General features: G+C 43.8%; 3 protein-coding genes across 6 annotated transcripts in view; 2 read left to right on the top strand and 1 right to left on the bottom strand.

The window, feature by feature from the left end:
• Positions 1-2767: 2767 nt before the first annotated feature.
• Positions 2768-4387, bottom strand: itpa (inosine triphosphatase (nucleoside triphosphate pyrophosphatase)). Its single transcript, XM_070832546.1, has 8 exons — positions 4324-4387; positions 4046-4103; positions 3894-3958; positions 3723-3796; positions 3608-3639; positions 3402-3514; positions 3225-3301; positions 2768-3012 (listed from the first exon to the last, which is right to left on the bottom strand). The coding sequence occupies exons 1-8, from the start codon at positions 4384-4386 to the stop codon at positions 2880-2882; spliced, it is 615 nt and encodes a 204-aa protein (XP_070688647.1). The 5' UTR covers position 4387; the 3' UTR covers positions 2768-2879.
• Positions 4388-4584: 197 nt separating this feature from the next.
• mettl13 (methyltransferase 13, eEF1A lysine and N-terminal methyltransferase) lies at positions 4585-8305 on the top strand. The gene is made up of 9 exons (XM_070832444.1): positions 4585-4790; positions 5512-5784; positions 5868-6336; positions 6431-6630; positions 6730-6919; positions 7165-7329; positions 7449-7661; positions 7760-7891; positions 7992-8305. The coding sequence occupies exons 1-9, from the start codon at positions 4638-4640 to the stop codon at positions 8282-8284; spliced, it is 2088 nt and encodes a 695-aa protein (XP_070688545.1). The 5' UTR covers positions 4585-4637; the 3' UTR covers positions 8285-8305.
• Positions 8306-8889: 584 nt separating this feature from the next.
• The window catches only part of dnm3a (dynamin 3a), an 18599-nt gene continuing 602 nt past the window's right edge, over positions 8890-26886 (top strand). Inside the window, exons 1-21 of one of the 4 annotated variants that reach the window (XM_070831756.1) lie at positions 8901-9027; positions 9151-9453; positions 11298-11371; positions 11693-11842; positions 11950-12153; positions 12324-12422; positions 13270-13430; positions 13522-13664; positions 13753-13888; positions 14070-14137; positions 14280-14418; positions 14518-14604; positions 14720-14790; positions 14890-14947; positions 15992-16018; positions 16532-16645; positions 21300-21409; positions 24448-24559; positions 25130-25291; positions 25548-25771; positions 25859-26026. In XM_070831756.1, coding sequence (XP_070687857.1) covers positions 9293-9453; positions 11298-11371; positions 11693-11842; positions 11950-12153; positions 12324-12422; positions 13270-13430; positions 13522-13664; positions 13753-13888; positions 14070-14137; positions 14280-14418; positions 14518-14604; positions 14720-14790; positions 14890-14947; positions 15992-16018; positions 16532-16645; positions 21300-21409; positions 24448-24559; positions 25130-25291; positions 25548-25771; positions 25859-26026 — 2468 coding nt within the window. In that variant the 5' untranslated portion in view covers positions 8901-9027; positions 9151-9292. Of the gene's footprint in view, positions 9454-11297; positions 11376-11692; positions 11843-11949; positions 12154-12323; positions 12423-13269; positions 13431-13521; positions 13665-13752; positions 13889-14069; positions 14138-14279; positions 14419-14517; positions 14605-14719; positions 14791-14889; positions 14948-15991; positions 16019-16531; positions 16646-21299; positions 21410-24447; positions 24560-25129; positions 25292-25547; positions 25772-25858; positions 26027-26886 lie in introns of those variants that run through there. The other 3 variants (XM_070831754.1, XM_070831757.1, XM_070831758.1) reach the window with 3 other exon arrangements.

Below are 26886 nucleotides of genomic sequence, written 5' to 3'. Positions count from 1 at the left end.
TTCTGTTTAATATGAAGGTTTGCACTTAAGAGAAATGTTAGATTTAAGACAAATAACACAGACATCTAGAATATGTTCCGCTCTTCTGTTTCCCACCAAACTCCCCTTTGTCCACCCTTCTACTCACTAAAGCATTTCCTCCTTCCCCATTTGTGCCCCTCTTCCTTTATTTTACTCTGAAATACTTCCACCATCCTTAAGTGTGTTTTTATGCGTATGTATGTAGATACAGACAGTATCTGTAATGGACAAACCTTTCCCAACAGGCCACTAAATATTCACTTACTAACACCCAACTTGTGCTCCACTGCTCTAATCTCCGTATTTCTTATAGTATCATAGTAATGAAAACACCCAAGTAATTGCAAAAGTCAAGTCAGGATGTTAAAGGTGAACTGATATGCTGCACATAAAGTCTTCGTGGTGCCGTTAAAATGCAGGTAACATTCACAGGGCCCTCAGTGTCTTCAGTGAGACTTTAGTTTGGTCATAAACAGTGAAAACTGAGAGGACGAGTCCCAGCAGGAATATGTATTAGGTCCACTGTTTCCATCATTCACTGCAGTGGCCTCATGCTGGAATAATTCATTAGCCTGGACTTTGGAAAACATTGGAAAGACTTCATTCAAGGGTGAGTTTGGTGAATTCATAGAAATGATGGAACTGTTGCTTTGAAGTTAAAACCAACTTTTGCAGATTTGGAAGTCTGAAGTTACATGCAGTATTGAATGGAGGCTATTTCCCCTCAGTTATGTGTGCCTTTATTTGAAGAAAGATGGTTTTGATCTGAGTCTGCTGTAAAATAAAACTCATTACAGCGAGGGAATTCAGGTAAGCCTTGCATAACAAATAAGAGGAAGTACAGTCTGTCTCCCCGAAGCCACATCAAACCCTTCTCATCCTCTGGTGCAATCATGACGGATTAAGAACTCATAAAGTCAGGCATCCTTTCTTCTCAGTGGTCCCAGTGTAGCACATTCCTACATTAACCACAACATCCACAGTAACACGACAGCATGACCTCCTTCTGACAACACTGGATAAACATGTTGTTATTGGTTCTCTTTGTTTTAAAGTCTGAAAACATCCTGTCTTTTGGCCCTGATTAAGGTTTTGGCATCTGATTTAAGAGTCATGTCAGGAGATGATTTTTGAGAATTAGGAACTTAAATGTTTTTCCAGGGCCTAAAAACAGGCTATTATGGAGTGGCTATTGGGTTACTATAAGGCAATGCTCTTGGCTTGTGATACTTGAAGTGAATGGTGGCACAGAATGGTGAACAGAGGAATGATTGTCCCTCTCTAGATTGTTTTTTTCAGAGGCAGAGGTAAAAAAGTCATTATTATTATAGTTTTTCCCTTCAATTCCATTCATTTTTCTATGGCCAGACATTTTGCACAACTGCCTTGGATGTCTAAATACTCAGGCTGAGAGGCAGTTAGCCTACTTAGAGGACAAAATCTAGCTGGACTCCATATGTTAAAATGTGTAATTGCATGGTACCGTGACAGACCTCGTCATCATAAGCTTAAATATATATTGCAGTATATATGCGTACTGTATAGGCAGTATCTTGGGGGGCCCACTGAATGCTACAGCACTGACAGTACCTGTGTTGACTCTGAGTCACAGAGGAAATGAGGAGAAAGGAGGGATGCCTTCACAGCGATGTCTTTGGCCTATAGTGACCTCAAGTCTGGCACATGTCCTCCACGTTCTGCTAAAAGACTTGGCTGACAGGGAAACTGAAGTCTCCCTGATGAACACAAACACAGCTTTCCTGTTTCCCCTCACAACAACTTGCTACTTCCTGGCTGTTCCCCAAACAAAATCAGAAGTCTAAGAGCAGTCCAGTCATTTTTACAACTTCTAGCACCTTTTGTCCAAAGGAGTGGCACTTTTACTGGCTAAGTATATCAGAATCAGAATCAGGTTTATTGTCATTATACAGCAAAGTATAATGAAATTCCGTATATTAATTATTAATAACAATATAATAACTTGTGCATGATAAGAAAAAGCATCATATAAATCTAAATAAATGAGGAACATGTGTGATTGAAGCAAAAGTGCCACTAAACCTGTGTTGAATAAGGTAGATGACATATTTGGTAAAAGATGTGATGTTTCTACTGTCTCACTCACACAATGTGTATATTTGTCCATGTGTGATATTTTCAGTACATCTGGGAACCATCAGTCACAGGTGTATGCACAGTTCCTGCTCAGAGACTTCAAGCTCCACGGTCATTTATTATCCAAACTCCCCCGTTATCACTGTTGTGTTTGTACTGACCCCCCCCCCCCTCCTCCTTCAGAGACCCTCTCCTCCCACACACCCCTCTCTCTGGTCTACAGCCTGAACAACCCTCTCCTTCCCTCGCCAACTCCAGGAGCAAGCCTCGACCACACTGTCTGCTGCTCTCATCAGGATCTCTGAGCGTCTCTTTTTTTTTATTTTTTATTTATTATTTATGCCCTTCTCCAAATCTACTTTTGTTAGTCCTTGGATGCAAAAAAAGCCAAATGTTGTCTTTGAGTGTCCACTGTGGAACAATGAAACAAGTTATGCAACAATTTCATGCTTTCTTTCCATATTATCTGCAAGATATTTCTAATATGTTAAATTCTTGAAAATTCTAACCAAAGAAAGTTAAAAAATTGACAAACTGTTTATTGAAAATAAGGGAAAACCGACATTATGCAGCACCGTTTACACTGCAGATGCAACAAGAAGACATTGTGATCACAAATCTGACCAGACAATAGAAAGTGCCTCTGCGATAAAGAGTATCCGCTGCATTGTCAAATCGGACGACTTGAGGTTTGCTATGTTTTGCTCCAGACTCAGAAGCTGACAATGGCCTTAAATTGCTCTTTAATCCTCCTGCTTCATCTTTTTGCTCTGTGGTGTGGTACCGTTGGCTTGACAGAAGTGCTCAGACATGGCAGCAAGCGCACGGTAACGGTGGGAGATAGAATTCTTCACTTCTTTGGGCAGTTCAGCATAGCTACAGATAAGAGAGACGTGGTAATTAGTCGGTATAGATATGATCTTAGGCATGGTACAGTACTGATAGATCATTTGTAATGCACAGCATAAGATGAAAAGGTTCATCACAATGATGCACAATCAACTGATTTCTGAACTGAAAGTTAAATGTGTTGATCTCTGGCTCCCCCTTGTGGTAACAACGGGACGTTTCAAGCAGTTCTTGCTTACGTTTTATCATATCCCTCTGGCTGAAAACAGGGATCCCATCCAAAGTCTCGGGGTCCCCTGGGTTCCACAATGTGTCCCTAAAAGTACCAAGACAAAACAATGAATAGAAAATAATAATAATAATAATAAAAATAAAAATACGTGTGCACACACGCGTAGTTTGAGAGAGAGTCTAACCTCCGTTTTCCCTCTGAAGAGCAGCACTGGTTCATCTTTCCCAGCAGAGAAAGCAAAGGTGCAGAGAGCCCACGCTGACTTATCTTCAAACCCAGCTAGGAGCTTGTATAAGCCTGCAACAAACCATTCAACAAGGTTAGAGATTCTGGACCGCTCATTTTAATTAAAAAATACCTCAGCAATGTGCCATCTACTACCATACTAACCTTCTGGCTTGAGTTTATCCAGGAACCATTTTCTACAAAAAAAAAAAAAAAAAGAATAATTGCTGTTCATTATGAAAGATAAAATGGTTTAAGAGATGTGAAAGTTGTTACTAACATGTAAGGACCAGGCAGGCCTCCCAAAGCCTTAAAACACAGACAGGTGTCCTCCACTATGACCGGCCCATCAATCTGTAGGTGACGAGCAAACACCAACAAATCACTTTCAATCATTCAACAGTCGTGCACGAACAGAACATCTACTTTTATGGGAGTACAGTGACTGTACCTGGTGTGCTGCCTCCTTGCACTTCTGTATGGAAATCTCATCTGGCTCTCCTTGGTACTCAGGCACTGGAAAAAGAAATAGTTAGGTGTGCAACGATGACACGATTGCACTTGTTTATTGATTCTACTGGAGGTATCTGTATTGGTACTTACAATCAATCTTCTTTGACACTAGTTTGTAGGGAAATTTGTCTCCCAAGATCTGAATGACCTGGTGGAGGTGACAGAAAGAGAGTAAAGCATCAATCTGGAGGGACTGATGAAACGTGAGGACTCTGGATTAAATTACAGCTCACAGTCACTGCATATATTTAGCCAGCACAGACTCGAACAGCACAGAGGGGATACGTGTCCCAGTCTCCTGTCTGACACAGTTTAGACACCACACCGTCTGTCTCAGAAAAACACCTCAGAAAGGTTTTCACTCTTACCTCTTCGAGTTTTTTCGCGTTTCCAGTCACGAAGAACACAGACCTTCCTGCGGCTACAGCCATGATGAATGACACCCGGAGGAATAACGGTATCGGACCGAACACTTCCGGCTCGGTAACAGCCAATAAAATCCGCCCTGACAGCCTCAGCGAATCACCGGGCAGTGTGCGGCTCCGCCTTCATGCCATCCTCCAATCAGCGAGCGGTGCTGCCGGCAATGTCGTCCGGCTTGTGAAGTCACTGCGAAGTGCCATGTGGAGAAGTGGCTGTAAACAGACAGTGTCACAGTAAACTGAGACGTTTTGGACTGAGGATGAATCTCCTACCTCACACTGCCGAGGAGTTCAGCTCTGCGGAATACTGGGAGAGGTTTTTTAAGAAGCGCGGAGAGAAAGCCTTTGAGTGGTATGGAGACTACAACAAGCTGTGCGGCGTGCTGCATAAATACATCAAAGTCCAAGATAAGGTGAGATCCCTTATTGAGCCATAGTTATCCAGTAGTGTCACTACAATACATTTCACTACAGCATAAACAATTTGTGTGTCAGTTTGCCTAATATTACCATTTTCATTCACTTCCGTGTGGCTAATATAGAAGACTTTGGACTGGAAAAGTAGATTTCTTTCCCTTTGAAGTGTTTCACTTAGTTTAACCACAGTGTAGAATGTCCTGCATTCAAGATAAATGTACAGTGTATCAGGAAAAATGTTCTAAAAGCAAAATAACTCAGCAAATAAAGGCCCCTGTGAGTGTTATATTGATATTTATTATCTTATTGCATAGCTAGGGCTACTTCATTAACATAGCTTTCTACTGCTGCAGTGGTTAGAGGTAAAGCCAATGTTATCAACTACATGAAAAGCTGGAGGTGTTAAATATGTAAAAATGCATTGTATCTTAGAAGTGCATCATGTGTTTTAGCCACTGGATTTCAACCTGCATTCTGCAATGCAATCAGCAACTTTAGCTCAAATGAATAAATAGAGAGGAGTGAAAAGTCCAGTATTCTGTAATGTAATGTAGTACCATAAAAGCTTAATGTAGCCTAAAATGGCCATACTCAAGTAAAGTAGAATTACCTCAAAACTGTACTTACAGTACATAAGTGAATGTGCTCAGTTACTTTCCCCCTCTGAAAAGACTGGAACTAAATTGATTAACATTGTTTTGTGTTTCTGTCCTTCAGGTGCTGGTGGTTGGTTGTGGTAACTCTGAGCTGAGTGAACAGCTGTATGATGTTGGCTATAAACATCTAACTAATATAGACATCAGTGAGACAGTGGTAACCCATATGAACCAGAGAAACGCTGAGCGACGGCCAGATCTGACCTTCCAGCAGATGGATGCCACTCAAACTCCATATGAGGATGGCAGCTACCAGGCCGCCCTGGACAAGGGCACGCTGGATGCCATGGCATCAGAAGAAGAAGGAGCACTGGCCAGGAACATGCTCACTGAGGTGAGAAGCCAATAGGTCTGGGTGCGCACAGGCCATATTTTTTTCCCCTCAGTTAGTACACAGCGCTGTTCTTGTGTCTGCAGGTGGGCCGCGTGCTAAGGGTCGGCGGCCGGTACGTTTGTGTGACGTTGGCTCAGGAGAGTGTGATCAAGTTGGCTGTGGAGCACTTTGTTGGGCTGGGGTGGGCTGTGAGGCTCCACTGCCTGCGGGAGGAAAGTGGGAGAGAAGAGGACTCCTTCGCTCTTCCTGTCTTTGTTCTGGTCTGCACCAAGTTTCGTCAGCCTATGCCCACGCCTATTCTGGAGATGTGTCTTGGGGAGGATGGGGCCCCTACTCGTCTCACACAGGTAGCAGAGTTGTTGTCGACTGTGAGGGAGCATCAGGCTTACTCTGTCTTGAAGAAGAGGCTCCGCACAAGCACAGACGCCCATTCGAACGTCTCACTCACTCTCTGCCATGCAAAGACTGGCCTTCCCAGATACACTCTCACAGTACAGGATTGTCCCCCAGGTGCAAAGTTGCCAAGATCAAACCAGTTTGCTATTTTCATTGGTGAGCTCTCCTGTTTTCTCATCATGTTTCTGCCTCATATTGGTTGTGGTTGGTTCTTTCCTAATGATTTATTTCCCTCTGCTTATTCTGTCAGTGCCTCAAGGCAGTGAGACAGCTTGGCTCTACAGCTCCAGTGAGGGGCGAAGGCAGCTGGCAGCCAGTGCTAACTTTCTGCGCCTGGTTATCGTGGCAATGCACAGGAATCAGGAGTACACGGACATGCAGGCCGTCCAGTCAGAACTCTCACCAATGGTGATGGACCTGGCTCCCCAGAGTATGCCAGCCAACCAGCAGGTAAACACACAGAAATGTTCCTTTAGAAATGCTCTTTTGTACAGTTTGTTGCAACAATGTGCATCAGTGTTTTCATTTGAGCTCTCTGTCCCAATCTAGGTGCCGTTTCTGTCCGTTGGAGGTGACCTGGGTTGGCGAGAGGAGGTTAGCAGGGGTGTGAGCGAGCTGAGTGGGGAGTATTGTGTGGAGAATGTCAAAGGAGAAGACGGGGAGCTGTATCGGAGACTCGTTTTCCTGTCTAATGCTGCCTTAGTCCAGTCAGAGAGCCGCCTTGTCCCTTCAAACACTGGTCAGTTCTTTTTCCTAGTTCACTGTTATTTGCTGTGCTCTCTTTTTGCTCCCTCTTTTTCTTTAATATATATAATATATCAACCACTTAAGCACTGCCAGCCATGCACATACATGTTAAATTAAAGGAAACCCATCAAACAGAGAAGCCAACCAACAAATATTAACAAAAACATATAACAGGACAGAACTATAAAAGGGGAAACAATATGTGGATTGGTGAAAATAATATTTGTGTCCCTGCAGCATCAAGTCACAAGAAGAAAAACAAAAAGAAGGTCAAGCCAACAGCTGCTCCACCAACATCCCCAGCCTCTCTGACAGTGGACAGTGGCTTCCTCTGCTGCGCTCACCATGAAGTTATGGTGGCTGGCCTTGCCATGCTCAAGGTGGGCACGCCACAGAACAAAGGTCAGTACACACACGTTTTGTACAGTCTTGTTAACGTGGTAGAGGTGGATAGCAGGAGGAAATGCTGGTTAAACAGCCACAGTGATTTTTTCACCCTCTCTGTCTTCATGCCTCCTTAGATGTCCCAGTGGCGGTGCTCCTGGTGGGGCTTGGAGGAGGAGGCCTGCCGCAGTTTCTACGGGACTTTGTGCCAAATGCTACCATTGAGGTTGTGGAGCTAGACCCTGTTGTGATGGAAGTAGCAAAGGAATGGTTTGGGTTCCGACCGGATGATCGTTTGACTGTCACTCTCGGGGACGGCCTTGAACGCATCTGTGACCTGGAGAAAGAAGGTTAGTGAGGGAGGAGTTGGAGAGAGGGCTGGTAAAGGTAAGGCAACACCAGTGTATGTAGTACCAAGGAGTCACTCTTTTTTTCTGTTTTCATGTAGGTGGTCGTTTGTTTGATGCCATCATGTTCGATGTAGACAATAAAGATAGTACTGTGGGTATGAGCTGTCCTCCTGCTGCCTTTGTAGAAACCTCGATCCTGCAGAAAGTCTGCAGCCTGCTCACCCCCAGAGGTACAGTATTTTTAACATTTCTCTCCATTCTCTCCAGCTTTTCATAGTTGTGTGTTTCATCTATACGGAGTTTGTTTGTCCTCTTTCTGCCCCCCTCCAGGTGTATTCATATTGAACCTTGTGTGTCGTGATTCGGCCTTGAGGAAAAGCGTGTTGGAGCGCGTGAGCGCTGTGTTTCCCACCATCCTCTCTAGAAAGATTGAAGGAGAGGTCAACGAAGTCCTTCTGTGCTCCCGTGGAGACGGTGAGACGTCAGACGCTGCTCACATCCTTCCGCTCCTGAACCAAGCAGCCGGGAGTCTGCAGAGCGCCCTGTGCTCTAACAGGACTGGAAGCAGCAGCAGCCCACATATAGACATTGCAGAGTTGTTGAAAGAGCTGAAAGTAGAGTAAAGTTTGTTTGTGGCCGGGGGGGGGGGGGACTTTTAATCATGTGTTCAGACTGTTTGAAACAATGCAATGAAGATACTGAAATGTGCAAATAAGTGCTTTGCCTTTGCAATTCAGTGCAAAGACTAATAAAAAGTATCTTGATGTACAATCACAAGTAAAGAGGTGCTTCCGCATGAGCCCAGTGCTGTTAGGTAATACATTATCATTATTGAATTATTTCCCCATTTAATGTAGCCTTCACTTTCTGTTTGACTTGCCTCAGGTTTCCAGTGTACTACATGGCGCTCACTCCCTCATTGCCAAAGAATGCAGCAGCGTTATTTACAGTAGATGAATCTTACACTCTGGTTCTAGTTGCAGAGTTCATAGTGCTGCAGTGGAGCCCTACCCTCACTGGATGTGTGTGATTTTAAATAGCTGTCGGCTAAAGGAGTGACTGCTCGCATGCTGTCTGATAAGTCAGGGTGCTTTTTTAATAGGCGAAGAGGTTTGTGTGTGTGTGTGTGTGTGTGCTGCAGAAGGGGGTTGCCGAGTAAAACTTGATTTTCACGCATGCGCACAGACTCCCGTCGTTAGCTGTCAGAGTTGAGTGTTTTCCTCCAAAGTCTGGACCAAACTCAGCGGGGCGACCCGCGGCCGGCTCCTTAAATCTGCCCAGAGTGTCAGTGAAACGACGCTCTACGAGCTTTTGGAGTTTAAAACCAACAAAAATGTCTGTAGCGAGCTGTTTCCGGAGGCTAGAGGTGTGTGAGTACAAACTTGGGCACTGGTCGTTACCAGATACACTAACAGTAACGTACTAACTGACGGCCTGTAAAGCTGCTTTAAAAGTTGACACCGTCCTTTAAGAAGTTCATTGTTCTCAGGTTTTGTACAATTGAGTAATGAAAACGGCACAACTGTAAGTAAAGTAGTAATGGTAGTCACTCTGACGGCGGGTGTAGCGTAGAACCGGAGCAGAGCAGGGTTTAAGGCAGCCGGGCAGGTTAGCCCGCCTGCCCCGTTGCGATGGGCAACCGCGGGATGGAGGATCTGATCCCGCTGGTGAACCGGCTGCAGGACGCCCTGAGCGGCGTGGAACAGAGCTGCTGCCTCCACCTGCCGCAGATCGCCGTGGTGGGCGGACAGAGCGCCGGAAAGAGCTCCGTCCTGGAAAACTTTGTGGGCAGGTAAGATCCTCACAGTGAACTCTGACTGAACTGTACCCGAGGTGGACCTTGTCAACATAGCCCGCTTTAACGTGAAGTGGATAAGAGTGAGATGTCAAAAAAAAAAAAAAGGTGCCACTTTCTGTTGAAGCACGATTGAATGTTGATTGAATGATTGAATCTCTCAATCATTATTTTTTTTTTTACATTTATAGATTACCAACATTTAATACTCCATCAATTATAAGTACCTTCCATCGGTGTTCTATCTCAAAATTAGTTTTTATCAATGGCTTGTAACTAATGTTTAAAGTACTTATAATAATTGGTAAATGGTAATAATTTTAAAGTACTTGTAAATAATTTACCAACCATTAATAGTTACTACTTATAATTACAGAGCCCGTATGTAAAGTATATGTGTAAGCTGATCCATATATGTCCTGTCTAAGGTTTTAAGCCCTTTCTTAATAAGTCACCCTAAATCACTGATTTACTCAAATGACTGTTGTTGTAAAAGAAAAACCCCATCATATAAGTTGACTAGTGGCTAATTCCAATAAAATACTTTTTCATCAATTATTATCAGTGAAAATGTGATTCTTGATGTCTATAGTTTCATAGATCAAAATATGAATTTGTAATATATAGGTATTTATAATGCTAACAGTAAAGTTGTGGTAACTGTGATTCAGGCTCAGGATCTGTGCTCCAAATGGCGCTGTTCAAATCGCTGTGTTAATTTCCTATGGTCTCCACCCAGTGGGAGTGATATGGCTACTGTTGCTGGTCTGAGGTGGTGGGTGGCGGAGGTGGCAGTGTCTGAATGACAGTAGCCAGTACAGCACCTTATCTCACTGACAGGCTGAGTAGATGAAGGAGAGGAGATAAACATGTCACCTGAGAAGTAACAGAATCAGCATTCTTTTATTTAACCCGCAAGTCCTTCAGTAAAGTAACACTAACCCTAAACAGAGCGTTGGAGAATTTCCATCTTATTCTGACCTTTCACAGATTTCAAGGGCCTTAAAATAATGCAGCCTATCCATGTATAACAGGGTTGTTTGGCTGAACTTTAAATGCATGCGAGTCAGTTTGATTTGTAATGAGGAGACTAAGTGTTTCCATCCTGTCAGTAAAGAATGCTGGTGAGTAAGATAGCTGTTTCCTAAAGTCAGACAGTGAGGCTCTGTTAATTTATAGAGTCTTATGTGTTGTCCACAGACATAGGTCATCCGTGTCAGAGTGTGTGGCATTGTCCGTAACTATAGAAGGCTGTTAATGCGTGCTTTCCTGTGTATTAATACTTTATCACACACCACTATGACACCCCTTTTTGTGGAGGACTGTGCCAGCTGTTTGATCTTGGACAGGATGCAGTAAAGCAAACTTCCTGAATCTGGTTTTAATAGGAAAGAGGGGGAATATTTTTTTACCCTGCGCCTTTTTTTTTCTTTACAGTTAACACTACATGTAGTTTTTAGTCTTCATATATCTGCTAGGGCTCATCATATGGCAAACATTTTCTCAGCCTGGACAAGTTGCTGATATGTTCGATACTGTTGCAACTAAAGTGAAACTAAGGCACGGATGCCCATTAGTGTTCACAATGCTTTACTAGGCATTATTTGAAAGTTATGTATAGTTTCACTGAAATTCATTTACATCGTGTGTGCCAAGCTCATGTTTCAGACAAAGATGCAAGTTTGCACCCAATCAAATGCAGTGGCAGTTTGTGTGTGTGTGTGTGTGTGTGTGTGTGTGTGTGTGTGTGTGTGTGTGTGTGTGTGTGTGTGTGTGTGTGTGTGTGTGTGTGTGTGTGTGTGTGTGTGACCGTCCCCAATTCAGTTTTTCTTCTTCAACAGAGACTTCCTTCCACGGGGTTCGGGAATTGTCACTCGCAGACCTTTAATCCTCCAGTTGCTTAATGCTAACACGGGTAGGTAAGACCTACTCATATTCACTCATCCAGTCTGTACAGCGTCATTCTTTAACTTGTGTTTAAAGCTGCCACCAGATGGCAGTGTGATAGTTTACCATCATTGAGTCTGTCAGGACAGTAATAGAATTGTTACCTTATGGTCAGATGACTTTATTAAAAAATATTAATGTATTCCGCTGTATTATGCTGTGCCCTTGGGGCCTGACTCACAAAAACTAAAGAAAACAACTGGATGGGCTCGATATTCCAAAGATCCTCCAAAATTATGACCCCATTATGAATCTATCATTGTTTGACTTTAACTGCTTTCCTTTCCAGAGTATGGTGAATTTCTCCACTGTCAGGGACAGAAGTTTACAGACTTTGATGAGATCCGCAAGGAGATTGAGGCAGAGACACGAAGACTCATAGGATCAAATAAGGGCATCTCCTCAGTCCCTATCAACTTACGGATTTATTCACCACATGGTAACACAGTGTGTATTTGTGTCTGTTCAACACACCTCATCCATTCACGTGAACTGTATTTCTCATGACTTAAGTATGACCCGTGTGTTTTTGTACTGCATTTGCAGTGTTGAACCTGACTCTTGTGGATCTGCCTGGCATCACCAAGGTGCCTGTAGGCGACCAGCCAGCAGACATAGAGTACCAGATAAGAGACATGATCATGCAGTTCATCTGTAAGGAAAACTGCCTCATCCTGGCTGTCACGCCAGCCAACACTGACCTGGCCAACTCTGATGCCCTCAAGCTGGCCAAAGATGTCGACCCACAGGGTAAGCCACATGTGTGTGGTGGGCTTCTATAGTCTGTGGGGTTTTATTATGTTAGTAGGATATGGCTATACATCCTGTCTTTATGGGGATTAATTATGACATTATTACAATGAAAATGTGTATGTCTAAAGGCTGAAGGGGTTGTCCTCAGTTTGTCATCTTTCTTTTAGGCCAGCGCACAATTGGTGTAATCACTAAGCTGGACCTGATGGATGCAGGAACGGATGCCCGGGACATACTAGAGAACAGATTGCTCCCCCTACGCAGAGGTGTGCCGCTTGTGTTTGTAGTCATGTGCGTGTGTGTGTTACGTGTGCTTGTGTGTGTTGAGCCACCTAGCTGTAATATAGTCACACACCATCCAATGAAGGCTCTTTGGAGAGGACTGATATTATGATCGTGTCTGATATCAGCAGCTGGAGGCTCAGTCTCAGTTAAGCTCTCACTCTCTATGTTTTTTTCTCATTCTCTCTGTGTGACGCTATCTTTCTATCCCCTTTGTTCACTGTCTTTCTTTTTCTCCATGTACAGTATCTCTTTGGCTTGTGCCATGTGTTGAAAGATGGCCATGCACACTTTTTGTTCATGAGAGTATATATACAAGAGAGAAACAGAGATGATATTAATGTCTCGTAAAAGAGCATCTGTAAAAGAGAGAGAGCATCTGAGAGAGGGAGGCAGTAGAAAAGGCAAGGCAGGGAGCTCCTGTGACAGTGTACAGACTAAGTAAAGCACCACCAGGTGCTGGCTCCTTCATGCTTCTCCTACAATGCTAATGCATTAGCCATGGAAGCCCATTGAAATAACCGCTTCAGCAGCAGCATTGAGCTGAAGCGTTAGATATGGAGCCTGGTGCTATTATATCTACTACTGCACTAAATAGGGGATTTGGGCCGCTTTATACCACATTCAACATGTACAACATATTCATTTCCTGCTTCTATGCTACAGTCTTAATGGAACAAATGGTGGTCTGGGAAGATTTCCCAAAGACACGTCAGAAAATACAAGTTCAATCTGTCTTACATCAGTCTTTGATTGTTCCGTTGTCTTCCTTATTGCCTTCCTTACAATAATCACATGCTCTCATTTCCCTTTTCCTTTCTTCCTCTCCAGGTTACATAGGGGTGGTGAATCGGAGTCAGAAGGACATTGATGGGAAAAAGGATATTAAGGCAGCTCTGCTTGCAGAGCAGAAGTTCTTCCTGTCCCATCCAGCCTACAAACACATGGCCGAAAACATGGGAACACCATATTTACAAAGAACACTTAACCAGGTAAAAAATGTACAGATACACACATATACACACAGACAGAGAAGCAAATACATTGTGTGTATGTGTTGTTATGGGTAATGTTTGTTTGCAGCAACTGACAAACCACATCCGGGACACTTTGCCAGCCTTCCGTAGTCATCTGCAGAGCCAGCTTCTGTCCCTGAACAAAGAGGCTGAAGAGTACAGACAGTATAGTCCTGATGACCCTGCACGTAGGACCAAGACACTGCTGCAGTCAGTCACTCAATCATTCTGGATGTGTGTGTACCCATTTGTTGTCTTTTAGATTATTTACATGTCAGTGTTTCTCCTGGTCTTCCAGGTTAGTTCAGCGCTTGGCTGTTGACTTTGAGAAGCTTATCGAGGGCTCAGGCGACAAAGTAGACACAGTGAATTTATCAGGAGGTGCAAGGATAAACCGAATCTTCCATGAGCGCTTCCCCTATGAACTGGTCAAGGTGTGTGTGTGTGTGTGTGTGTGTGTATGAATTTTGATTCTTTTTGTGCATATGTGCAATAGCACCTATTCTACAGCAGCTGAATGAATACTGTGTGTACTTTAATAACTGTTAGCTAAACTCTAATGCTCCTCAACTATGGTCTCGACTCTGACTGACAATGTACTGTGCTTGTCTTCAGATTGAGTCTGATGAGACGAAGCTGCGGAAGGAGATTAACTATGCCATCAGAAACATCCATGGAGTCAGGTGTAGTATTGTGTCTCGAGCAAATGAAAGTTTATTTTATTTAAATACAATTTACAATTTTCTGTTAAGAAATATTTTCTTCACTGCCACTAATCTACCTTTTTGTTGTTTTTCGTCCCTTCCTGCGTCTCTCTCAATGTAGGACAGGTCTGTTCACTCCTGACATGGCCTTTGAAGCCATAGTGAAGAAACAGGTATCAAGGCTAAAGGGGCCGTGCATTAAATTTGTTGACATGGTCAGTCAAGAACTAATCACCACTGTGTACCAGTGTATGAAAAAGGTATGAATTTGTCTGTATTATGTACTTTTCAATGTACTGTACATTTTGGGGGATCAAAACTGTCTTATATCTGACTTCTGGTCTGTTTTCTCTCTGTAGCTCAGTACCTTTCCCAAACTGCAAGATGAGACGGAGAGAATTATAACCACTGAAATACGAGAGCAAGAGAGCAAATGCAGGGACCAGGTCATTCACACACAACTGGACATTGCATTCACAAATTAGTTTTAGGTAACTCTGCTGGATTGTTGAGTTTTCTGTGGTTCTGTTTTGCTAGTTAATGTACGCCTGCTCTGTTTAGGTCTCGTTGCTCATTGACATCCAACTTGCCTACATAAATACCAAACATGAGGATTTCATTGGCTTCACTAAGTGAGTAGCATCACCTCTTTTATACTATAAAAATGATATAAAATGATCTATCTTACATTTCAAAGTAAGTAGATAACATGAGCTCTTCCTCTCTCTCAGCGCCCAGACATATAACCGAAGCAATAAGAACATTGTTGCAGGGAGGACAGGAAACCAGGTAAGACTTTAAATAGCAGGGCATTCAATAATTTATTATATACTTCATGTGTAAGGCTGCATCAGGAAAATGCCTTTTCACAGTATTTATAACCACGCTAACCAAGGGAAATTTGAGATGTTGATGGTTCACGGTCAGTCTGCCAGTTGATCAGTTTGCTAGATCATTGATCCATCCCCAAAGCACTTTGGTCAGAGTGAAAGCTCTCCACAAATATTTAACAAATTGCCCTTAAATTGAGTAAGAACAGTCTGGTTGCACCAGAAAGGCTGTTGATCTGCAGCAGTGTCACCAAAAGGTATAATGAAAAACTAAATAACCTGATGGTATCCTAAAATCTCATACCTTAAATGCTCTTGCTTTAGTACCATCGTATTCAGGCCGGCATAAGGCTGGTGATGCATCTTTGGTCTTGTTCAGAATTATCTTTGAGCAAAACAAGCATATTTGTTAATGACAGTGTGTCCCTCTTAAATGATGACATGTCTAATGATAAGTCTGAACCCCCAGAATGATCCTTTGTTGCCAGTTGTTCCCAGCAGCAAAAAATTTGTGTGCATGGTTATGAACATTTTTTGCCATCCATCTTGCATTTTGTATTTGTTTTTTTTTTAATTTTCAGTGATATCATCGTCCCATGTGTTATGCATTAATCAGCATTCATAGCTGCAGATAAATGGGAGATTTAGGGTCCAGTCATCCAACCAGAGTTGATCTTGGCTTTGCATAGGAATGCAGTCGACCAAGGAAATGAGGCTTTTCTTTCTGTTATGATTAACGTGTAACATAATATTTATGTGACACATTTGAAAGCAAGAATAATTAAAAACACAGTCCCAGTATGATTGTGTTTAGTCGGGAACATGGATGATGATTTTGTTGAACAGCAGCACATTTTAACCACAGATTAGAAAATATATTTACACAATCGCTCATGTTGCTTTGTTATTAATTGATTATCTAATGATCAATATAAACCCCTAATATAATGGAAAAAAACCCTCCCAACTTAATTTTGCTCCTTTATCTCCTGTTTTTCTCCAGGGTGTGGTCCCTCTTTCAAGCCTAATAGTAGGAGACCATTCTTTAAGCCTATTCACTCTCTGCTGCCTCTACTGGAAATATTTCTGTGCAGGATTCAAGCTTAAGGGTTGACGGTTGGCATGCTACCGATGGCAGCGAACATGCACACTCCCAAAATGGCGTATTGTAGCTTTATTAATCATGTTTTTCATCATCTGCAACTAATACACTGCTAATATTTTAGACTCTTTTCCTCTCAGTTACAGATTGTAGTACTTTTCTCCCTGTCTCAACCCAGTCATCTTTACCTTTGGCAGTTCCACTTCTTCATGTGCAGATGTTCATATTTTCCTAGTCTGCAGGATGCATATGCCGTTTCTTGGTATCTATAGATGATCTCATACTTCCTGTTCCCTTATTCATCACATAACTGGCTTCCTGTCTCTTCTGTCCATTCTGTGACCTGGTCTCATAGGAGTTCCAACTTTCTGTCCTCTGAATGCCATTGTGATGGACCTGTTAGTCCTGCCATTGAACCCCTTACCTCTTGCTGTTGTGCAGGTCATACGCAAGGGCTGGCTGACCATCAGCAACATTGGAATCATGAAGGGCGGAGCCAAGGAATACTGGTTTATCCTCACTGCAGCGAGTCTGTCCTGGTTCAAGGATGATGAGGTGAGGCATTCACATTCACACGCTCATGCTTGAAACATATTACATTAAGATATGTTGTAAGAAAGTAGTGAACTCAAAACACAGCAGTACACTTAAGTCATCATAAGTTTATTGACACATTGCGCAGCTTGAAACAGCTTGTTAATTGGAACGAGAGGTGAAAAATAATTAAGTAGAAGGGAAATCTTTCATTTGTTGAAACTGTTGTCACCGTTCCAGTAAAGACGTTGCAGTTTTATCGAAGTAAGGAGTTAGTGGCCCTCTGTTCTGATGTCAGTGGGGCTGCCATCTGTCTGCCTGTCTGTGCCTGCTGTACAGGAGCAGAAGGTCTGCACAGCAAGTGTAGACAGGCAGACACACCACAACAGTCTCATCTTGTCACAGCTGATGTCATGGGAAGAGGGAAGGGCAGACTACAGGAAGTGAGATCAGATTAGCGCAACACATCGCAGCATTTTTGTAAATGGACATAAACAGCCACTTGTAAACATTTACATCTGGGTTAAAACACTCTAGACACTCTGTTGTGCATGACATTGAGTTGTTGTTTGGCAGACATAATTGAGTGGTTCGGAAGGAAGAGTATGTACACTGCTTTTACAAATGAGTTATTGTTCTTAGTAACCACACTAAAATGTCTCGAAGGCAGTGTTGTGGCTGAAACTAAACAGATGGACCATTTATGGACACTTTGTGACATATGACACCATAAAACACACAGCTAAAAGAGCATCTTTAACCCAGTTTCTCTGTATAACCAATAGGCAGTTTTCTTCGCTTTCCTCTCCTGCCACCTGGACCCGCAACTGAGCCCCTCCATTTCCCCCATTCATTCCTCTGACACCCCCCCCCCTTCCCATTCGTCCCGCTCTCCGCTCACTCTTCCCCTCACTCCCCCTTTTCTTCCTCTTCTGGGAGTTCAGGCATTTGGAGCGGCTCACTCTGACACAGCTGGAGCTGCCCCAAGCCAAACTAAGACACACACACACACACAAACACACACACACACACACAAACACACACGGACCAGTATATACAGTATACAGTACACATGTGGAGTCAGATGTAAACAAACTGGCATGCAAATAGTGGAGAAAAATATACACTCACTCAGACAGACACACGGTCACTTTTCTGATAAACACTGGATCACTTGAACACAGTGTTCCCAGACACAGCTCCAGGCATGCACAATATACACATACAGTGTTATAGGCTTACAAATCAACACACACATACACACAGAGTTAGCACATCTGTGGCAAATAATACAAAGACAGGCAAGCAAATATCTGTTGACCACATCAGAGCAGCAAACGTTGGCTGTTTTTTGTTTTACGATGACACATGTATGTCTCACTACAGGGTTTGAAGCCGTTATGAAAGTTTAGACCTTTTTGATTAATTTTGTTTCAGTTGGACTTGTACATTGTAAGGTTTATCAGCTGTGTTTGGAAGGCTTGAGTGCAATGTCAGTCAGCCGTATTATCACAGAAGATCAGATCTGCTGCCTCTCCACGAGCATCTCTATGTGCACACACACACACACAAGCCAAGCTTCTGCTTCTTCTCTCTTGCAGTTCCCACTCACACTCTCCTCGCCCACACTACCTCCACAGACACCTCTTTTTTCTACTACTGCCCCCCTTTTTATTTTCTCTTACTTTACCTCTGTTGCCTTTTCCTTCTCCTTTCTCTCCCTCTCTCTGTCTGTCTGTCTGTCTCTCTCTCTGTCTCTCCCTGTTTCTCTCTCTCCCCCTTTCTGTGGTTGGCAGTCTCCCTGGGACTGTGCACATTCCTGGCTGGAAAATCTGAAGCTTTGTCCAAACACCAGCTTCCAAGATCTGCCCAGAGAAATCCCACATGGCTGTTTCTACACTGCAGACCTCCCCTTTTGACTCCCCCTCTCTCCTCTCAACTCCTCCACAGTCTTTCTCACAAATACCCCCCACCCCTTCCTACCCTCTCCATCCCTGTGTTGATTGCGTCTGTACACTCAAATTTTGTAACGTCTTTAAGGCCGTACAGTACAAGTCCTTTCTGTGCACTGCAATACATGTACTGTCATACTGACCTCATACTGAGAGTGCAGCATAATAGTTCAGAGTTTAATCTCCACAGCACACTGAACAGACATACATTCCTTTACCCCTCGGCTGCCAGGGCTCCACCAGGCAGTCTGAAGAAAAACAGATGGCTCATGCCTATACACTTAATCTACATGCTCCCCTCTGTGTGTAGGTGTGTGTGTGTGAGGCCTGTTCCATATCTCACATCCATTAGTCTATAGGAAGAGGAGACACAGCCTCAGACACAGCAGCTCTGATGTATGATATTTCACAACCACCCTGACACCACTGGAATTACACACACACACGCATATAGAAAACAGTGCCGTGATGTCTGTTAATACTACACAATGATGATGTCTGTCATCATATTGCCACACAAATGCACATGCAGACACTCAAAATACCCAATAGAGGCAGCCTGAATTTGTTCAAAGCTTCTCCACAATGAATGTGTTTGAAAGAAGCTTAATTGATTACCTAGTTTATAGCTTTTCTGCCTTAAATATTGGTAAAACAGCAGCCAGTCATAAGTTATAACTTCTCTTGTTTGAAAGTGCCGCATGTAAACTTTTCTGTCTTGAACATTTGTATTACTGGCCATTAACAAAGACAGTTAATTCAAGGTGACAAGTGCCACAAAACAGATGTCATTACGCTCAAGCTAATGAATGCATTTTTGAGAGCTGCAAGCCAGTGATAGTATATGCACAATTAAAAGCATTTGCACCCGTTCAAGCAAGAAACATCAGAGAGTATTACAACCTAGATTGGCTTCGAGAAGAGTACATGCAGGTTTGTTCTGAGTCTTGCTGCTGAAGCACTTCCTTGCACAGTCTAACCAATGTGCAGACTACTGTACACCAGTAAGATCCTGAACAGGTAGTCTGAACACTGGGATGACGGAGCAGGACCCTTTCTAATTTTGTCTCCTCCACGGCCTCGCCTTTTCCCACTCTGGTTGTTTGCTAGCAGTCATGCCCGCGGTGTAGAGGAATCGGCAAAGGGTTTCCTCCGCTATTCTCTTCTTTCTTATCCTGCGTCTGTGTTGGGTCGCAAGGCGAGGATCTCCACTTGTATGGGTGTCCCTGCTCCGGAGATGTTAGTGAATCTTGAGTCGGCCGTCCGCAGGGCTGTGTCCCCGTGTAGTATCCAGTCTTGACGTGGCACATTCACTCATTCAGCTAGGGATCTGCCTGTTCACTCTGGGAAGGCATAAGGAAATTCGGGGAGTGAGAGAAGGAGAGAGATTTAGGGAGGAACTTAGCAGCCATATATGGGTTGATGGGACCCATGGGGAATCAACTTTGGAGTGGTCTGCAGTTTCTCCCCACTTCTCCTACACACTCTCTCCTGCTGTCTATGTTCCTCAGCCCGTCCTCGTCTACTCAAGCTGAATTCACCTCCCTCTATCCCTCTATCCACCTCTATCCCTCCTCTTCCTCTCTTCCTCATCTCTACTTTCTATTTCTACCCCATCAGAGCACCCTATCCTCTCTCCAGTCTCCTCCCCCTCCGTCTAAAGCGATCCCAGATGTGGCCGTATGAGCGCCAATCCCGTTCTGTCATTTTTTTCAGCCTGTTACAGGAAGTGGGCCCCTTTGGAAAAAAGGAAAGAGGAACGAAGGAAGAGAGTCGTAGGGTTCAGGGGAGCACTGAGAGAGGGAAGACCAGAACGTACTACCAGCACACTCGCATCTCATGGATGCACATGCTCGAAACTGGGCGCGAACATATGCATCCACACACACAAATTACATCCAGGATTTTTGCCCCCCTTTTCTGGGCAGTCAGCCCTTGAGAGTCACCTTTTTCACATTTATCCATCTCTTCACCACCTCATCCATGGCGGTTCCTATTACCAGCCTTTCTGGAAGCCCCCTCTCAAGGGTTAGAAAGAGGGAGCAGGCCAGGGAAGAGAGATGAGGGGGAAGGGCTTCACTTTAGGAGAAATGTTGTGTTAGAGCTTGAGTCTGAGTAATGACTTTCACATGTGAGGCCGGCCTCTCTCCCTCATTTTTTTTTGTACTCCTTCTCTCATTCCCTCCCTCCCTGCTTCAGCTCTCTGTACCCTGCCTCCATACTGTCTGGTTCTCCTCACTCTGGCCACTCCACTCCTCCAACTGTTCTCTGTCATTCATAAGTCCCTGTGGTGATGACAGACTATAGACTTATGGCGTCTCTCTCTCCTCTTCTCTCTCCCTCTTCCAATGTCTCTCTTTCGCTGGTTAGTGGGTAGTTAACATGAGTCAGTTCGACAGGCAGACACATCATCTGATATGAACTCGGTCGCTCTGCTAACACAGTGTTCCTCATCTTCTGTTCACCTTGCCCCGACATTTTTCCTTCCACAGTTCAAGTCTCTTGGCTGCTATTGCTTCTTTAGGGGAAGCCTGAGAAATATTTACTACCAGACATGTAACTATTTTAGCTAAAGCCCCCAAGTGAACTGTCTTCAGTCCCTATTGTTTCTCAGTTTCAGTTGTTTTATGCTATCAACACCTGTGTTACCCCTCTGTGGTGTCATAATTTACTCTGCATACCTCTGTCAAACTTTATCTCTCTGTATTCTGTTTTTTTTCCAGGAGAAGGAGAAGAAGTACATGCTTCCTCTGGACAACCTAAAGCTCAGAGATGTGGAGAAGGGCTTCATGTCTAGCAAATTTGTCTTTGCTATCTTCAACACAGAGTTAAGGTTTGTGTGTGTGTCTGGAGGCCTGTGTTTTTTGTACTACATGTGTGTGAGTCAGAACAGGGAGTTCTGTTCTTGTCACCTGCTTGCTGAAGTTTCAGTGATATTTTACAAGGGTGGACATGTCCTAGAAGGAAAGGGAGGATATGTCAGAGTGGTCTTTTGCCCTTCCTTTGACCTCTTCCATTCAACTTTACCACCGGAACTGAAAGGATATACAGTGGGTACTGCAGCGGGTGCAGTTTTTTTGTCTCCAAGTATCTGCCAGGCTGTTGAGGGAAGGGTATGGTTTGGGTTTGCTGGGTTTATGTGTGTGAAACAGATTGAGAAAGACAGAGAGACAAAGACAGAGCATAAGAGAAAGAGAGAGAGAGAGAGAGTGTTTAGGAGCTGGAGCAGACCCAAAGCCTGGCTGATTTTACCAGAGCATGTGGGCTTTGTTTATAATTCAGTGCTATGCTGCATTCAGATACACAAACTGGGTTGTGTGTGTGTGTGCATGTGTGCATGTGCCTTTGCCAGTGTGTGTGTGTATAGACCACAGCATACCGACGGCAGGCTCATTAAGCAGCTAATCAAAGCCAGAGAGCTTGGATCAGAGATGAGGCTGCTCTTGTTTGGAAAGAATTGCTCGACTCACCACAAAAAGGAGGGAAAAAGGAGAACTGGATGGGTTGAGAGGAGAAAGAAAGCGGGAGAGAGAGTATCAGAGCCATTGGCCAGGAATGTGTCAAAGTCTGTCCTATGGCGCCCCCCCTTTTCCTGCAAACTCGCTCTCTGTTTCTCTTTCTGAATTTGCATGTGTGTGTGTGTGTGCGTGTGTGTTTGTGTGTGTGTGGCAGACATTGCAGTGGTTTTGTCCCTGTCTGACAGTAATCAAAAACCTCAGGAAACTCAAATCTAAAGCAGTCAAAACTCTGTGCAGAAAGTTCTCAATATGAGTGAAAAAAAACTCACACTGCTGGTCACAAGAGGGACCGGAAAAAAAGTGTTAATGAGATACATCAACATAGAAAACAATTTGAATGTGTGCTTGCTGGTGTATATAAATGTTACTGTCCTGATCCTTGTGTAATAGCACTCTAGTATTGTCATGGTTGGCCTGGCTCCCTGTCTGTTAGCCACCACCCCGCCCTGACTTATTAGCCTCACCCGTCTTTGCCCAGCCATAAGCTCACAAACTGACAGCCTATTTTTTGATCTTTCTGTACAGCTCTCTGTTGCTGCAATCTATCCCCTTTTGTCTTTCCGTTTCTTTTCTCTCTCTCTCTCATTCGCACAGACAAAGGTTTCACATATTTGAGGTTAATTGCTGTGTGTTCTGAATGTGAGAAGGGAACAACAAAAGGAGAAAAGAAACAACCAAGTGATTAAAGAAAAATGTTTAACAGATGGGCCACAGCCCGCTCCAGATCCGTTGCTTGTTTCTCACTTTACTGGGCTGCCTCCACAGCCAAAGCACAGAGATGGTTTGATGGTGTGAAGAAGGGAGTGAGATGAACGATAGTGAGGGAAGAGGAGCCAGGGAATGAATGGTGTGGAGAAAATAGATGATGGAGATGATTGAGGGGATAGGTTGCAATTAGGGAGGTCATGCCAAGCACAGCTTGAGGAGAAATAAATGGAACTGTTTTAATTTGTCTGTCTGTTGGTATTTGTCTATGTTTACCTAGTTGCAAGTGCTTGTGTGTTTCTTTGTCCTTAACATTTGTCAGTGAGTCATTCATCTTTACATTTTTTTAAATTGTATGCAAGTTATTGCATTTAAAGACTGAACCAAATTTTGGGAAGAGTGCCCCGATCTTTTTCAGGCACCTGTGTTCAGTCTGTGGTTCCCAACACAGGGGTGACTCACACAGAACCCAATGACCTGTATGTATTACCCCTGCATCAAGTCATTTACACAAGAGGTGCACATTAAACCTGGCTGTGACAACTGTTTTGTTAATCATTTTGTCTAAGACATGCTTTGAATTTTCTTTTTCTCCCCCCCGATTTTTTTTGTAAATTCCTCCATAGTGCAAACCAAATAATGGAGCATGGAAGCCCTGGCAAATAATTCATACAATTAGATTTTATTTCACATTTCATTTATAGTATTGTATGAAAGTAACAAGGTTCACGCGTAATTATTGTTTTTATGCAAACGCAGGAAGTGATGAGTTAAAACTTAAGCAACGAGACAACAGTTTTTTAAGGACGACATTATTCCTCATCAGTAGTTGTGTGGAGAAGCTCAGATGAGTTTTGTCTGTCTAGAGCATATTGAATAATACTGAACCTGAGACTACCGCTTATTGTGTTGTTAATCTAATGATAAGGAATGCTTATAATGAGTTCACATGTTACAGGCAACCTTGTTCCAATTGCACTTGGCACGTGTACAAAGTGGGTTAAAAGCTGCGTGAAGAAGGGAAACTAAGAAATTAGAACGCAAACGCCGCAATCATACATGTGGTTTTGGTACATGTCTTTATTTAATTACACTACAGTTACAACAAGCTACAACAGCTACTACAGCTCTCAAGATAAGTGATAATTATAGTGAGTGATACAGCAACCTGGATCTGATAATAGTTAGCAGGGTACGCTTTCTTTAGGACCGGTAGGGACTACTATCTTCTCCTGCCACAAGACACGGAGCAATACTTGGTAAGAAAGAGGAGAAATCATCATTGTTCAGCTGAAATTATACCACACATTGTGACTGAAACTCTGGCACCATCACATGCAGTAAGAAACCAGTAATAACGTGTCATTACTAAAAGGCCAAGGTTCCTATTTTGTTATTCAGAATTCTTGTCATATTTGATCATTCAGCACTGTGTATGCTAGTGTTACAACCTGTGGACTTGTGAATTTTGATATGTACTGCATTTTTAAGTAAGGTAACCAAAGGGTCAGTCTCCACATAACTCAGTGTATTTATTTAAGGTATGCAAGTCCATGCGTTTGTTATTCCGTAATATGGAAATAGTGTTATCACTGGCTAGGAAGTGTAGTTTTTGGAGACGTCTGACAATATTGCACTGAATTTGCAGGAACGTGTATAAGGACTACAGATGCCTGGAGTTGGCCTGTACTTCTCAGGAGGAGTTGGACAGCTGGAAGGCCTCTCTGCTCCAGGCCGGAGTCTACCCCGAGAAAATCCCCGTTAGTACTCTGACCCCTAATTCAACCTAATTAAACCCAACCCTGACCTTAGCTGCAGGGAGCCTCTCCTGTCTGCACCTCGCCTTTTTTGTTGTATGCACCCATTGCATTTGCTAACCTTAAACCCTGGTCATAACCCGCTACCCCTCTCTCCATGTTCCCCCTTCTCTTCCCCTGCCAAAATGAAAAAGCAAGTCCCCCACCCCTTCCATCTCGCTCTGTCGTTGGCTCCTCAGCGCAGCATTCTTGGCCCATGATGTCACTACAATATGTGTGTGTGTTCTCGTCTGTTTCTAATCAGCAGTTCTTCGTCCCTCACCCACTCCCCCTTTTCTTCTCTCTGCCCACTCCTCCTTACCGCCCTCTTTAGTGTTCCCTCTATTCTGCTTTCCCTGCTCTATCACAGTGGCCGTATACTTGCGCTCATCACCATAACCCCATACACTAGATGAACAAGATATGGCAATACACATAAGACCACACATCTGTGTTACCATGACATTACCAGCTGTGTTAGGGACAATCTGAACAGTTAATGTGGAAATTACTCCCAACTTCATCTCCACCCAGGTGGATGGGCAGGGAAATGGAGCCCCTGGAAACTTCACAGACCCCCAGCTGGAGCGTCAGGTGGAAACCATTCGTAACCTGGTTGACTCCTACATGAGCATCATCTATAAGACCATCAAGGACCTAATGCCAAAGACCATTATGCACCTCATGATCAACAGCGTAAGACAACCAGACCAGACTCTTAACTTTTGAGTAATTTTCCCTTTCCTCACTCACTGACAGCCCAGAAAAACCTGTATTCACCATTTGAAACACTACTTGAGCAAGGACTTGAGTAAAAATGGGAGAGCCCAGAAGATAAATTTTCACCACCCCTTTAAGAATCTAGAATCATGATCTCAAATCAAAGTAAAATATCACTTTACAGAGTCTAACATTTTGCCTTGTCACAGCTGTTTATAATCCCTCTCCGTAGGTGAAGGAGTTCATTAGCTCGGAGCTCCTGGCCCAGCTCTACGCTCTGGGAGAATGCTCCGCGCTGATGGATGAGTCACCCGAGCAGCGGCAGCACCGGGAGGAAGTGCTCCGCAAACACGCTGCCCTGAAGGAGGCTCTCGCTGTCATCGGGAAGATCTCCACCTCCACCTGCACCACCCCTCTGCCTCCACCTGTTGACTCCTCCTGGATACAGCCCTCCAGGTACAGACAAACACTAAGTAAAGTAAGTAAGTGTAAACTGTGCTACCTACGCCTGTCACTCGACTTGAGGTTCTCTTCTCCACCTAGCCCGACACTCCTTAAAAAGTCAGAGACCAGTGGCAGGCCAGTGGTTCGTGGCCATGCCCCATCTGTTCCTCGGGTGCCCGCTCACAGTGGACCCACTGCTGCCTCGAGCACTGATGGCCTACAGCAGCTCGCTGGCCAACCCAACCGTGCTCCACCTAGTGTGCCAAGGTGATTCTGAAACCGCACAATTACAGGCTGAAAACTGACCTGTTATATTATGATGACCTCCCGTCTGTCACTCAAACATGCGCTGGCATATATGCATACACACACAAACACACAATCAAACCTTGCGCTACAGAGGCACAGGGGCAGAGGGAGTTGTTATTTGAGCTGGGTGGGGGTCTGCTGGAAAATGTGTTTCTCATATTCTCTTTCCCATCAGCCTCAGTAGACAGGACTTCTCTCTGTGCAGCTTTCTACTGGAGCCAGAGACAACAGGCTGAGCGCTCTGTCAAGTTTTCATCTTTCTGTCTGTCCTTCATCCCCCCCTTCTCCCTCTTTCTCCTAGCATGCATTTGTTTTATTGCCTTCCCCAGTTTCCCTCATGCAATAACCGTTATTTTTCCTTCCCCCCACTTCTTTTTCTTGTACATTTCTTCACTTTTCTTTCACTGGTTCCTCCCCTGCTTTTGGCCTGTCTCTCCTTTTTCTCTCTGCCTCATTTCCTCTGTGCTCTCCAATGGTTCTCTAGGTTCTTTCCCGCATACAGTCTCCTTCTTTCCTTCCCTGACTCTTTCCATCCAACCTTATGCCTTTTTTTTTTTTAAACTAAATCGCTGTCCCCCTATAGATGTAAGTACATGGGGCATGAGGTACCTCTGTGAGTCCACCCCCCCTCCCATGTTTATTATTATAATGTCTGTTGACACTACAGGCCATGAATTTTATAACTATCAAAATGTGTTTCATTTTGGAAAATTAAAAAAATCCTTCCAAATAAAGTAAATACGTGGCCATTTGTGAGCAACGATCTGTGAGCTCTGAATCACAGTGCTTCTACATTTACATCAGCTCTGTGCTAAATT

This window comes from Pempheris klunzingeri, chromosome 6, assembly GCF_042242105.1.
Source record: "Pempheris klunzingeri isolate RE-2024b chromosome 6, fPemKlu1.hap1, whole genome shotgun sequence".
In the NCBI taxonomy this organism is placed as follows: Eukaryota; Metazoa; Chordata; class Actinopteri; order Acropomatiformes; family Pempheridae; genus Pempheris; species Pempheris klunzingeri.
The sequence above is the reverse complement of the archived record's forward strand: the minus strand, read 5'-3'. Positions and strand labels throughout refer to the sequence as shown.